The sequence below is a fragment of the Gopherus flavomarginatus genome, chromosome 9 (assembly GCF_025201925.1).
Source record: "Gopherus flavomarginatus isolate rGopFla2 chromosome 9, rGopFla2.mat.asm, whole genome shotgun sequence".
Lineage (NCBI taxonomy): Eukaryota > Metazoa > Chordata > Testudines > Testudinidae > Gopherus > Gopherus flavomarginatus.
In genome coordinates, this window is record NC_066625.1 from 51,891,218 (window position 1) to 51,906,133 (window position 14,916).

At 47.2% G+C, this 14,916-nt stretch overlaps 1 protein-coding gene across 4 annotated transcripts in view; it reads left to right on the forward strand.

Moving 5' to 3' along the window:
• TRIP4 (thyroid hormone receptor interactor 4) overlaps nt 1-14,916 on the forward strand; it is a 59,081-nt gene that overhangs the window by 21,554 nt on the left and 22,611 nt on the right. For 3 of the 4 annotated variants that reach the window (XM_050967435.1, XM_050967437.1, XM_050967436.1), the window contains exon 11: nt 98-189. In XM_050967435.1, the coding sequence (XP_050823392.1) occupies nt 98-189 (92 nt within the window). Of the gene's footprint in view, nt 1-97; nt 190-14,916 lie in introns of those variants that run through there. The other variant, XR_007776263.1, reaches the window with a different exon arrangement.

The window sequence follows — 14,916 nt, forward strand, 5'->3', positions numbered from 1 at the left end:
GTGCAAATGAGCGTGTGTTTCCAGTTAAGAGCTTACTGAGAAATGGGACAATCACAGAGAGTGTGTGTGTTCAATCCTTTTCTTTCTCTTGATGCAGATGTGGAATTTCCCAGAGATTATCCTTCTGGGTGCCTCCTGGGTTGTGTGGACTTGACTGACTGTCTATCACAAGAACAATTCAAGGAGCAGGTGAGTAAGGAAAACCAGCCTATCCGAACTGACTTTTTAACTGTCTACGTACTGATCTTCAGACTACCCTGACTTGTATCTGTACATTGATCCATGGGAAGGTAAGGAGAATACTGAAGAAAGGATTTAAAGTAAGGTGAGAAGAACCACTACTCTTGTGTGCTCTGGGAAGAGAACACATTTCAGCCAGAGTTTCCCCTGGACCAGTGTGGAGAGTGGTCTAAGTGCTGGTACAGACTAGACAAAACAGTGTTTGATGCTGCTGGGAGCATGATGGAAGCCTGCCTCTGGTATGGCTTTGGAAGTAGTTTTGTCAAGTCTACATTATTCTTATTGACTCTGTTTAATCCAGTCAGCACTGGTTCAGGGGAACAATGCTGAAAGGTGTTCTTGTCTTTCCTGGTGCCAACAAGGCTATTGTGACAGACGTGGCTCACCTGCACACCTGATGGCACTCTGCAGACCACTGTAGGAGAAGCACTATTGTCCTGGATTAAAGCTGTACTCACTGCATTTCAGCGTTGTTTGGCACCAGCTGTATTAAGAGCTAGGAGCTTAAAATTCACACCAGTGTGACATCTGATTAAACAGCATTTATTTCCTTGACTGGTCCCTATTAAACAGAATATATGTGAATGCTCTCCCAGTTAAGCAGCAGTCACTGCCAGTCCCTATCCATAGGTTAAGTGGATTCTTTGAAAAAGAAGCTGATAAAGTGGCTGTCCCAGAGAAGAATGCTCTGGTTAAAGCAGAATGTACCATAGCAGTGAGTTTCCTTTGGGCTGCCGGAGAAGCAGCTGATCAGTGTGACATCATTTCACATGAGGGAGAGCTCTGCTCCTCCCTCTTTCCCCCGCCCCCTCCCACGCCCTGTGGGTTTATACCAAGCAGAAGCAGGAAGAGTGGTGGTTGGGGACTCGAGATAAAGGCGACATGCTGAACTGGATGGGATTTTTCTTTTCCCTGTCATCTGTTTGGCTTTTAGAATTGGGACAGGAGTGTTAAAATTGAACAGCAGAGGGTGCCTTGGGACAGAAAGGCCACTTAAATGTCATGGCCATGCAGCCTGCCTAGAGTGACAGAATCCTAGGAAGTGAAGAAGGGAGTAGACCAATTAGATCATCACCTCCATCCCCTGGGGCCAGAGCCTGATTGTTCCATACACTATATTAGCCAATGCCCTGTGCAGTCTAGTTTCAAATAACGGCCTTTTTCCTTTCCCAGCTGCCCTCGGGAAACTTTCCCCAGTCTAATCAGGTGCACTGATAGGAGATACGATCTCCAGCCTATATTTTTTCTTTTTTTAATTGAATCCCATCACTCCTAGTTCCACCCCATGGAAACGCTCTGGAAAATTCCTCTTCTTTCTTGGTGGTTAGTCCCCGTAGGTACATGTAGACAGTTGTCATGGCGCTTCCCTAGTTTGTATGTAATTAGCCTTTAATCTCTCCTCATAGATCAAGCCCTCCAGACTCTTCGTCAGCTCTGTTGCTGTCTCACAGTTCCTTCCAGTTTGCTGTCATCTTTCTGTTTAGTTGAGGCACCAGAATTGAACACGTTATTCCAGGAGCAGTCTTGCCACAGCTGTGTAATTTCCTTTCCTCTCCTTTCAGTGCTATGTTGCCTTTTCATGTCCAGCCCAAAATCACACTGGCTTTTTGCTGTTACTGTATTGCATTGTAAATGTATAGAGTCTCGAATTTGCTGTTTCTTTCAGAATTAATGCTACCCACGAGTCACTATTTGTGGGTTTGGTATTTTTCCCCATATGTATTGGCTTGAATTTAATATGAAGACCTGAGTGTGCTCCCACTTATATCAGTGATGACGATGTCAACATTTAGTTGTTGCCTCTTATCAATAATGAGTGTCGCTGAATCAGAGTGAAAACAGTTTAACTCTGAGTGTATGTAGAAGCGATATAAATATTGTTTGAAAAGTTAACTGTTTAAATGATTACAAAATATTTTGTTTAAACAGTTAACTGATTAGAGGGCCGGCCGTTGGGGCTGGGGACGCTCTGGCTGGTGCGGCCAGGATTGCTCCGGGCGGCGCGGGGCCACTGGGGTTGGCGGGCCAGCTAGTGTGGGGTTACTGGGGTTGACGGGCTGTCCTGGGAGTTAATGGTTAAGGCCGGTTAACATTTTATGTCTCTAGTATGTAGACAAGACCAACCCACATTCAGCACTGCTGCATGTGATTTGGTCCTGTCTATTCTCATCTATTTTCAACACAGTTTTAGCAGCACCTGATAGAGAAGCCAGCTGTTGCAATGGGTTCCTTTCCTAGTGCAGACAAATCCCTGTTGGCTTTAGGGTAAGTGGGGTAGAGCACCTAGTTTTCTGCACATTTGTATTTGTATCGTAGGAGAAAATATTTTAAAACCCGACAATACAGTAAGATAAACTGTGCAAACCTGGCAGCAGCGATCCCTCCACGAGAGCAAGACATGCTAGACTTCTTCGCAAACATTCTCCTTTAATTATCTGCCCCTCACCCCCTCAGCTCCCATTTGATACTTCTTTCACATTTCCAGGAAATGGAGTAATTACACAGATGCCATGTAACCACATCAGTGGATGATGGTTTGAAAATTAAATAATTGCCCAATATGCACGATGGAGGCGACGTTTTTTTGGAGATCGAGAAGTTTGATTTGACTTGTCTAATCTTTTCTGTAGGCAAAGGTGATTCTCTTTCCTTGCAGTTTGCTTTCTCCATCAGGTTATTCATGAAGATTACTAAAACCCAGCTCTTAATTTCCATGACACTCTGCTGCGGTTTTTCACTCCATCTCATCCTTTAATATTTAGATTACAGATTTGCTCAGAGGGCTAAATCAGAATGAGGCCCCATTGTGCTGAGCAAACAGACAGGTAGAGATGGTCCCTACCTCAGAGACCTCACAGTCTAATTGGTGTATTCTTTATTAGTTGTTAATCTGAGGACTTATTGTATGTATACTGTGACTTTGTATGTTGAGATCACTGCTGTGGGCCCAATCCTTCAGCCCGTACTAAGGTGTAGTTTTTGCATGACTGGTCGTATTGATTTCAGTGCAGCAATCTGCATGATTGAGGACTAACTATGAGGAAGAGTTGCAGTATTGGGTCCTGTGTTAATGGCATGCCCAGGGGCTTGGGGTGGGAGGTGAAAGACAGTCTTAAGGCTAAAATCACCACAGACCTGCAATCAGGTGACTTGGGCTCTAAGCCCGGCTGTGCTACTGATTTGCTGTGTGAACATGGACAAGTCACTTAACCTCTCTGTGCCTGTTTCTCCATCTATAAGATGGTATACTGCTTCCCTAGCAGAAGTGGTGTGAGGCCATGTCATTCCTTGTGATCCTGGGATAGGCATATAAAGGGTTATCATCAGGTACAACATCCACCTGACATGAATGGTTTGAATTGCACTGTCAACAGTAGAGTGAAGCTATAACTCCTCCCATCACTCAGCCTGGTTACAGGTCTGCTCTGCTGCTCAGACAGCCCAGGATGTGGCAGGCTTAACTCTGAATGTCTGGCCTGTGCTGACAGATCTCCCATCTTCTTGTAGCGTGTTGTGGGTTCACTTGCTTTCATTAATGGGAGCCTCAAAAAATGGAAATTCAACTCCACATGGCCCCTTTGTTGCGCTTAGCTGTGCTAATGGTGACTTCCCAAGAGCTGAGTTAAGGGGCTGTTTTTCTCTGCTCCAGGCTGACCTCACTAACACCACAAGCAGAGCAGAGAGCTGCGTTCCTTTTCCTGTGTTAGGTGTTAGTGAGCTCATCAGTTGTAACTGGGGAAACACAGAATGCTACAGGCAGGCCTTGGTAGGGAAATAAAGAACCAGATGATTTACAATTAATGCACTGAGGTCTATTCATATTCTGTTGATGATCTGAGATCTAAACCAGCTTTTATTTTAATTACCAAAAAGCGGTTTCATATCAGCTATTTAGGTATTTCTAAATGGTTTTGAAAGTGGGTGGGTATATCTGTAATTACAGGTAGATCAAACCTTGGTATTAAATACCAGATAATAATGCTGGAAAGAAATTAGGAATTTACATTTCACATGTGAGTGAAAAATCACCTGCCACTTTAAGTCTGTGTAAGGGGGCTTTGCTAAATTTTTGTGCCTGAAGGGCAAGTGTGCCTTTTCAGTAAGCTTCACTACTCCCACTCCACTGAGTTTGAACCTGGTGCTCCAAAAATACCAGGGTGCCAGGAATACAAGAAACAATTAATATCCCATGCAGGAATACAATAAATGAATCTTGCTGTACTTAGGATCCAGAAGATAACATTCTTAGGATGAGAGACTAAGGGCAAGTCTCCACTAGAGCGCTACATCCGCACAGCTGCACCGATGCAGCTATGCCGCTGTAGCACATCTGGTGAAGACGTGCTATGCTGATGGTAGAGCGTTCTCTTGTTGGCATAATTACTCCACCTCCGCCAGAGGTGGAACTTGTATCGGCTGTACCACTGACATAGCACCGGTGTGGACAGTGCTTAGGTCACTGTCACTTGCGTCGCTCAGGGGGGGTGTCTTTTTCACACCCTTGAGTGACGTAAGTTAGGTTGATTTAAGCAGTAATGTAGACCACTCCCTATATACACTAGCAATCAGCCCCTGAACAAGAAATCAAAGAGAGAAAAATACATCTCAGGAACACGGTAACTGAATTATAGAACATAAAATAGTGAAACGATATAGATATGTAAAGATGTAAATAATTTACTGTACAAACCATCTCTGGAACATGTGAATGTAAAATGAGTGCAAGTCCTAAGTATTTTATTCTAAAAGTGCAAAAGAAAAGTCACACTGATGCAGTATTGCCAATTCCAAGTGTTCAGAAATCATCAGATTTAAAAAAAAAAAAAAAAAAAAAAACACCAGTAAATTTGGAGTTTTTATTCGTCCTCTGGGTTTTGAGCCTTTAGGGTACGCTCCGGTCATGTTTCAAGCTTTTCTCTGTAACCATGAATGTCTTCCCCTCACACACACCCTTTTTAAAAAGAAAACTGAGATTCTCATTCAGTTATCTGACCCCAAGGGCTGGAACTTTAAGAACATCAAATATTGTGAGCCTCATGATAAAATTGTGAGAGTTGGCAACATTTCAGAGGAGTTATCCTGGGGGATCTGCAAAGGCCCTCTCATGTTTCAGTTTCTGACTAAAAGTTTCTTGACACAGGGTTCAAACAAGAGGGTTATGTGTGAGAGGCAGTGGCAACCCACACATGAGAACACCTGTCTGTTTGTACTTTCTGTTGGGGTAGGAATTCCATCTCAGATCTCGAGTGATCTGTGTTTTGAAGAGGGATTAATGACGTTGTTTCTCACTGTGGCAGTTAAAACCTTCTACTTCCTGATAAGAGTCTGCTGAGTTGTACGTGTCTACTGTTCAAAAGGTCTCTGTGAGGATTTGAGATTTGTTTGGAACTTGACTAGCCTGGTGCAGAAAGTAGTGTATCTATGCCACAGTTAGCAGTTGTAGCCAGCATCCATGCCCTTCTAACTCAGGGGCCCACAGTGTCTAAACCTGCATTGATCACATGTAATCTAATTCCAGATCAGGTTGTATTAGGTCTAATTCTGGCTTGCAGAGACCTACAGATGGTGCAAAGAGCATGTTTATACCAACCCTCTTGTTTGAGATTTCTCAGTATACTTTTCCAGGCAAGAGAGTCCTCCTCCAGGGTCTTGCTTATCTGTGAAAAAGCAGAGCAAATTAGGGATACAGTTAATTTGGATTTTAGTCCTTCAGGGCCTTTTGAATTTTTCCTTATCCAAAGCTCTCTAGTTTTCAGAAGAGCTTGTTCTGATACTCTAGCTTCTCAGCATAAGCCAGCAGATATTAAAAATTTACTGTTCAAATCTGTTAAGATGCAGGAGAAATTGCCAGTTGATGATTAATTTAGGAACACATTAGCATGCCCAAAGGAACTGAATGTTGGTTTTACAACTTTTGATAGTGGATAGCATGCCCTCTTCTCTGGTTTCAGAGACCCCAGGGAAGAACTGAGGCTAAAGCTGAAGCATATGACTTAATTAATGGTGATTGTAGATTTAGCCTTTGCTACTATTTTAGCAAGCTATTCCATGGTTCGGGACTTAACATTGCTCTCAAACACAGGCCACACTCTACGGAGAGTCGAAATTCACCTCCTCTTTGGTATTTGATTTTACTAATGCTGACAGTAAAGATAAGGTAACAAAATTCAATTCAAACCTTCCTAGACTTCGATGCTTCTTGAGTTCCTCCCTCCAGACTGCTCAGCCCTCACCCTAGATCTTCAATTTCTAGAGAACAAGTCCCCGCTCCCTTATTCCAGAGTGGGGTAATGAACCATCTGCTCTAGTAAATTGTTAAACTTTTAAAGTTTGCGAATGATACTAAGCTGGGAGGGTTTGCAAGTGCTTTGAAAGGTAGGATTAAGATTCAAAATGACCTGGAAAAGTAAAGTAAATAGGGTGAGATTCGATAAGGACAAATGCAAGGTACTCCACTTAGGAAGGAACAATCAGCTGCACACATACAAAGTGGGAAATGAATGCCTAGGAATGAGTACTGTGGAAAGGGATCTGGGAGTTATAGTGGGTTGCAAACTAAATATGGGTGAATAGTGTAACACTATTGGGGAAAAAAAGCAGACATCATTCTGGGATATATTAACAGGAGTGTTGTAAGCAAGACACGAGAAGTAATTCTTTCACTCTACTCCGCGCTGATACTGCCTCCACTGGAGTATTATGTCCAGTTCTGTATGCCACATTTCAGGAACGATGTGGACAAATTGGAGAAAGTCCAGAGAAGAGCAACAAAAATGATTAAAGGTCTAGAAAACATGACCTATGAGGGAAGATTGAAAAAATTGGGTTTGTTTAGTCTGGAGAAGAGAAGACTGAAGGGGGAAACGATAAGTTTTCAAGTACATAAAAGGTTGTTACAAGGAGAAGAGAGAAAAATTGTTCTCCTTAACCTCCTGAAGATAGGACGAGAAGCTGCCATGAAGGTGGTTTAGGTTGCACATTAGGAAAAACTTCCTAACTGTCAGGGTAGTTAAGCACTGGGACAAATTGCTTAGGGAGGTTGTGGAATCTCCATCATCGGAGGTTTTTAAGAACGGGTTAGATAAACACCTGTTGGGAATGGTCTAATTATAACATAGTCTTGCCTTGAGTTCAGGGGACTGGATTAGATAACCTCTCAAGGTCCTTTCCAGTCCTACACTTCTGTGATTAGAACCCTCTTAGCATTCCACAGCAGGAGCAGCAGCTGAGAAGTTGGATTGTTTCAGGCAAACACTGCTGGCCTGCTACAAGGTCCTGCTAAAGACTGGGCCCAAAAAGTAGAGTCTGCTCAGTGACATGGATTTAAAAGGCTAGGGAATTACCCACAAGTGAAAAATTATCGTGTGTGTGTGAGAATAAGAATATTTTGGCTGTTACTCAACACAGTTAATATAGTTCAAATACAAATGTGCAAGGAGTGCACATACTTACATAAGGCTTCATCACCATGTAATTAATACATTTCATACCCCCAAACAGGTCAATCTTTCCAAATCCGTTTGTAAAAACATCTGGATTCCACCAATACATCCCACTGTGAGAATTGGTGGAACCCTGATATAATTTAATCAACAATATCTAAAACAAAGAGCATGCATACAACAATTTGCTTTCATTACAGAGCAATGCTAGGGGTCAAAACCAAGGCTGGGTAGGTAGAGTGATAGTGAGTGATGAAGTTTACCAGAGCAGGGAGTTGGGTGGATACATTAATTGTTAATTTCTAGCTAAGGGTCTTTGTGGGATTGTTCATGGCATTAGCTGGACTCTGCTGTATCATTCTTTTCCTTAACCATTTGCTAACGCGGGTTCTTGGTATTTGAATAATTAATTCCTCAGTAATCATTTATAAAAGGACTTTATTCTGCTGACAGAAGCACTCTCACAATGCTACCATGAGTTGCTAAGGCAGAAGGAAGCACTCTTTCCCCCACCATTCCAGTCCTCTGATTTCTTCCTGATCCTGCCTTTTGTTTGGCCATAAGAGAGGATGGCATGGAACAAGAAAATGTGTGAAATGTACCTTTCAGCCTTTATACTGGTGAATGTTTTTCCAATTCTACCCAGTTTCTCCTGTTGGTCATCAGTCATCCAATAAATGTGTCAGCCAACCCAAATGTAGCTTGCTTGGCTCACTGCAGGCAGGTGTTTTTCTGGGTAGGGAATAGAGTTGCTGAAGGCTTCAGTGGCACTTAATCACTTGGCAGTGGTGAGCCTGGGCATTGGGAAAGCAGAGGAGGACGGCTCACAGTCCAGGTTGTCTGGCACCCTTGAATCCTCCAAGCCTTCTGAGAACAGAGCAGTGTGGGTCTGTTCAGCATTTTAAAATCAAATGCCGTTGAACTAGTTTAAATGTTCATCTATCTTTTGAAGCCCCATTCCTATTAAATCATAATTACTTCCCCCTGCACCTTACATAGCCAGGTACAGCCTGTGGTGCAGATCTGGGCTGGGAACTCTGATGCAGAGAACACCCTAGGAAAGTAGTGGTGCTTGACTTGAAAAGGCCATTCTGGAGAGAATCCAGCAGTGCCCCTGCCTATCCTCCCTCTTGCTCGTGGATCTGATTGTGCTCCGGAATAGCGGAATACTGCATAAGCAGGCAGAGGAAAAAGCGACACCTGAGGGGCATAGTTGTGGGAAAAAGGGGAAATGAAGGCAGCCTAGCAAAGTTCCTTGTGCAGCTCCATGAAAGGAGCCTGTGCCGCTTGCCAGCGTATGATCCACCAGCAGCAGATGTAAGCTCTCAAAAACAGCAGGGAGAATGTTGACTGCAACAATGCATCAAGGCTGTGGTTTGTAACCTCAGTGGTAAGGCAGTTAACTTTTTTAACAAAGACATTATGATTGCCAAATCCATAACCATTAGCAGCTGTGGTTCTGAGCTGTTCCTTCCTCACTCTTTGCAGTCTAGACCGAACAGGCTTTCAAACAAAAGTTTGGCTGGCAGCTTTTGTTGTTGTTTTGTAATCTTCCTTTTCCTCTGCCAGTCCTGTCAAACTAAGTGGAATATCACTGATTAGCTGCTTCCTAGCCCAGCTTGCCCCAGCACTACACTGAAGCACTTCCCCTCCTCTCAGCCTTAGGGCTAACGTGGTGGCTTTGGACAGTTATCTGGGGGTCTCGATCCCAAGGTGGTAAATGAGTCATCAGCGATGAGAGTCCAGATTTCTGGACTAGTAAACTTGGCACTGAAGTTTGGCCTCTCTTCCCACATATCAGGGAAGCTCTTTGCTCATTGCAATCAATAGACTTTCTGGGGAAGTGAGAAATTAGAGAAGATAGTGACAGATGAAACGGCAATCAGAGCAGAGAACATCTCTGAAAATGCAAAGTTCCAGTAACCCCCAATGTGTTGTGAGAGAAACCAATGTCTCAGGTGTAACGGTTTGCACTCATCTAGCTCCTTCAATCCAGTACTTTACAAAGGTGGGAAACTGAGGCAAGGAGAGGTGAAGTATCTTGCCCAAGATGTCTTGGAAAGTGACTAAAAATGGCACCACCCTCACTGACAGACCTGCTCTCTGTGTGTATTCAGCACCAGGGCTGCTGACTTTCTGAGCCAAAGAAGCCCTGCAGTGCCATGTCTGGCCCAGGCACCATGAACAGAACAGTTCATTGAGTTCCAGCTGCTGGGTCAAATTCTATCTTCAGTTACACCTGTGCAACCCTGTGGAAGACCTTGGTGTGGCTGAGGGGACAGACTAGCTGACAGAATCTTGATTACTGGTGCTTATGTATGAGCCAGAATAATTCCAGCACTTCTCTGAGGCCAGGCAGACTTAGCAGCACTTGCGGTCAGAGAAAAACACCTTCTGACTGGTAAATTCCAGCATGTTTCCTCCGTGAAGCCACTGAGATGAGAATGGAACCCCAGGAGGCCATTCTTAGCTTTGCTTTTCAGACTAGAGCTTCCTTCGAGCCTCTGAAGACAGTATCAAGGACGGGGGATTTTCAAGATCCCAGAGAAAAGTAATGTTGGAGACTGTGACTGACCAGGAACAGGATGTTACACTCATATGTATGCCTGGAACAGGAACCTGGCTAGATTGCATGATTTGCCCAAGGAATAATCTGAAAATTCTAGCATTCTATATAGGGGTTGTTTGGGATAAGAAGCATCTGGTGCCATTCTTCTTTGAGTGCTTGCTCATATCGATTCCAATTAGGTGTGCGCGCTCCGCGTGCACGTTCGCTGGAAGATTTTTACCCTAGCAACACTCAGTGGGTCGGCTGGGTCGCCCCCTGGAGTGGCACCGCTGTGGTGGTGAATATATACCCCTGCCGACCCAATGGCCCTTCAGTTCCTTCTTACCGCCCGTGTCGGTCGTTGGAACAGTGGAGCGCAGCTTAGGTGATCTCCACTTCCCTAGCTACTCATAGTTCCTTATTAATAGTTGTGTATATAGTTACAATCTCTATAGCTGTAGTTAGTTTTAGTCATTTCTATGATATATTTAGTGTATATAATAGTGAGGGGATCGGGGATTAGCCCCTTCCTCCCACCCAGTACTGGGGCTCATGCCCGGGTCACCGGACTTCAAACCATGCACGGCCTGCTATAAGCCGATGCCAATGGGAGCTCCCCACAACTCCTGCCTTAAGTGCCTCAGGGAATCCCATCTCTTAGATAAGTGCCGGATCTGTAAGGCCTTTAACCCGAGGACGAAGAAAGAGCGGGACTTTCGCCTCAAACAGCTCCTGATGGAGGCAGCTCTTAGTCCAACGCCCTCGGCACCGAGTGCTGAACAGTCTGTCTCAAGGAGAAGCGCTCTTTTGGCTCCGGATTGCCCCGGTACCGCTAAGGCCCCTTGGCACCGACCGTTGCTGGCACCGATGTCGGCTCGGCACCGTTCCCTGTCGCCGCAGGTCAAGAAGCATCATAAGACTCCCGCTGCTTCGGAGCCGCCTGCACCACAGTCGGAGCGCCCGCCTAAGTCGGACCGCCCGGCACCGACACTTGGCGCGGCACCGCCAGCTTCGGCGCCGTTGATTCCGGTCCCACAAGGACCGTCGAGTCCGGTGCCTGAAAGCTCCCCAGCGCATGCTGTGGTTGAGCTCACTATCTCATCCACGCCTGAGACCTTCTCCACTGCGAGGGACTTGATTGCAATGACGGAGTCTGCACTGCCTCAACCCCCAGCACCGCCGGTGCAGGTTATTCAGTGTATTGGCAAGCCTGCCCTGCTGAGGCCACCCTCCGTCAGCACCGCTGAGAGGCACCAATGAAGATCTCGGTCCCACCGGAGTTCTCGGTCCCGTCGCCGATCCTGGTCCTGGTCTCGACACCGTTCACAGTCCTGGCACCGCTCTCCATCACAGTACCGGTCGCACTCATGGCACTGCTCAGCGTCCTGTTTGCTGGCCCGGCACTCCCGGTACCGATCCAGCTCCCAGCACCGATACTGGCACTGCGCCTCTCGCAGCTGCTCCAGGCGACGAGCCTCGAGATCCCGGTTGACCTCCTGGCACTGGTACGGTCGCAGGTCCCGGTCTCATTCACAGTACCATTATGGTGCCTGGTGCCGCACCGAGAGAGATCGTCTAGAGACGTGGTCCCTTCTCAGAGTTTCTTAGCTCCTCCTTGACCATCTAGACACACCTCAGTGTCATCTCACGCGGACAGTCCTTCCTATGCACAGGACCGTGCAGAGTCCTTCCTATGCACAGTCCTTCCTATGCACAGGACCGTGACTCAGATGTGCCCAGCCGAGTCTTCCAGGACACCCGAGATCAAGACCAAGGGCCTCATCAGTGGTCATTCTGGACACCTTGGGCATATCACCAAGCTCAAGATGCGCACCCAGAAGCCCCACACTCCGTGCCATCTGAACACCGGGTGCCAAATGCGACTGTAAGCTGCCCCCCTCCTGCAGGTATGAATGAAGTGTCCATTCCACCAACAGACTCTCAGGTCCCACCTGAACCTGACACCGCCCAAGAACAAGAGCCCACGCAGGACTCTCTTGTACCTGGCCTCTCCTCTTCCTCCTCTCCAGATGTGGCGGTGGCGGGGACATCCTCCTCCAGCCCTCCCCCAATTGACCTGAGGTCCCATCAGGATCTTCTGAGGCGGGTGGCCCAGAATATGAATCTTCAGGTGGAGGTGGTCCTGGAGATAGAAGACCCTGTGGTGGATATTTTATCAGCTGACACCCCCACAAGAGTAGTCTTGCCCTTTATTCGTACGATTGAGGCAAACACCGATACCATCTGGCGATCTCCAGCCTCTATTCTGCCCATGGCCAGGGGAGTTGAGCGGAAGTACATGGTACTCTCGAAAGGGTTCGAGTATTTGTACGTGCACCCTCCTCCCTGGTCGTGCAATCGGTTAACAAGAGGGAGCGCCATGGCCAGCAAGCTCCTGCTCCAAAATCCAAGGAGGCTAGGTGCATGGACTTATTGGGCCGCAAGATATACTCTGCTGGAGACCTCCAACTCAGGGTGGCGAACCAACAAGCCCTACTTAGCTGTTACAACTACAACACCTGGACGGCGGTGGGCAAATTCACGGAGCTAGTTCCCCAAGACCCCCACCAGGAGTTTGCAGCCCTCTTGGAGGAAGGAAAGAAGATGGCAAGAACCTCTCTCCAAGCCTTACTGGACATGGCCAACTCAGCAGCCAGAACTCTGGCCTCAGGGGTGGCCATGAGGAGAATATCTTGGCTTCAGGTGTCAGGCCTCCCACCTGAGTTACAACAGACTATGCAAGACTTGCCCTTTGAGGGCCAAGGCCTATTTTCTGAAAAGACTGAACCTAGGCTGCAGAGCCTAAAGGACAACAGGGTGATCATGCGCTCGCTGGAAATGCACACCCTGGTGACTCAGCGCAGGTCCTTCCGTCGTCAGCCTCAGCGCGCTTACCACCCGCCTAGGCCGCGACAGGACCTCTGCAGAAGACGAGGCCGGGGGAATCGCAGAAGGCAGTCTGGGCCCCAAGGGGGTCAAAATCAGGGCCCCACCAAACCACCCGCGGGACCAAAACCAAACTTTTAAAGGGACGCCCGAGGACGGCATACCAGTTCTTTCCCAGGATCCTTTTCCGCCTTTTTACAACTGCCTCTCCCATTTCCTCCCTGCATGGGCCCGACTCGCATTGGATTGTTGGGTCCTACGCACGGTAGAATTGGGATATCACCTCCAATTTATTTCGCCCCCACCCCCTATCCTCATCCCTCTTCAGGGACCCCTCTCACGAGCAATTCCTCTTGCAAGAGGTAGAGACGCTCCTAACCGTGGGAGCTATAGAGGAGGTACCGAAAGACTCAAGGGGCAAGGGGTTTTATTCCCACTGTTTCCTAATCCCCAAAGCAAAGGGAGGTCTGAGACCTATCGTAGACCTGCAGGGACTCAACAAATTCATGATAAAGTTGAAGTTCCGCATGGTATCCCTGGGGACCATCATCCTGTCCTTGGATCCTGGAGACTGGTATGCCGCCCTCGATATGAAGGACGCATATTTTCACATCGCTATTTACCCACCACACGGACGGTACCTCCGTTTTGTGGTCAACCATCAACATTTTCAATTTACAGTCCTTCCGTTTGGCCTTTCTATGGCCCCACGAGTATTCACAGAATGCATGGCTGTAGTCGCCGCCTCCCTCCGTCGTCGTCAAGTACACGTCTTCCCGTATCTCGACGACTGGCTCATTCGAGGGACCTCCGAGACACAAGTCACCTGCCATGTGGGCATCATCAAGGACCTATTCAGGCAATTAGTCCTGATGATCAATATAGAAAAATCCACTCTGGTTCCCACTCAGAGAATAGACTTCATTGGGGCCATCCTGGACTCCACTCTAGCCAGAGCCTGCTTACCACAGCCCCGGTTTCAGGCGATGGTATCAATTATCTGAGGCCTGCAAAACTTCCCGACAACTTCGGCTCACACTTGTCTCGGCCTCCTAGGTCACATGGCGGCCTGTACGTTAGTGACCAAACACGCCAGACTACACCTCCATCCCCTTCAAACTTGGCTCAACTTGGTATACCACCTGGGCAGAGACAGTATAGACATGATCCTCATGATCTCCCTGAACTGGTGGCTGTTGCCCACCCTGGTCTGTGCAGGGATGCCTTTCCACTCGCCTCAACCTTCAGTGGCCCTGGCCATGGACGCGTCATCTGTGGGTTGCGGAGCCCACCTTGAGGATCTCCGCACTCAAGGCCTTTGGTCAGCTCAAGAACTGACCTTGCACATCAATGTACGGGAGCTGAGGGCAGTCCACCTAGCGTGCCAGGTGTTTCAAGAGCATATACAAGGCTGTTGTGTCTCAGTGTTCACAGACAACACAACGACCATGTTTTACATAAACAAGCAGGGCGGTGCACGTTCTTCCCCCCTTTGTCAGGAAGCCGTCCAGCTCTGGGACTTTTGCATAGCCCACTCGATCAACCTGGTAGCATATTTTCTCCCAGGGGTTCAGAACACTCTGGCGGATCACCTCAGCAGATCCTTCCTGTCTCATGAGTGGTCGATTTGCCCGGACGTTATCCATTCTGTTTTCTGGAAGTGGGGTTCTCCCCACATAGACCTCTTTGCCTCCCGCGAGAACAGGAAATGCCATGTGTTCTGCTCCTTCCAGGGTCACTCCCCGGGCTCCCTATCAGACGCATTCCTGATACTGTGGACGAGACATCTCCTTTACGCCT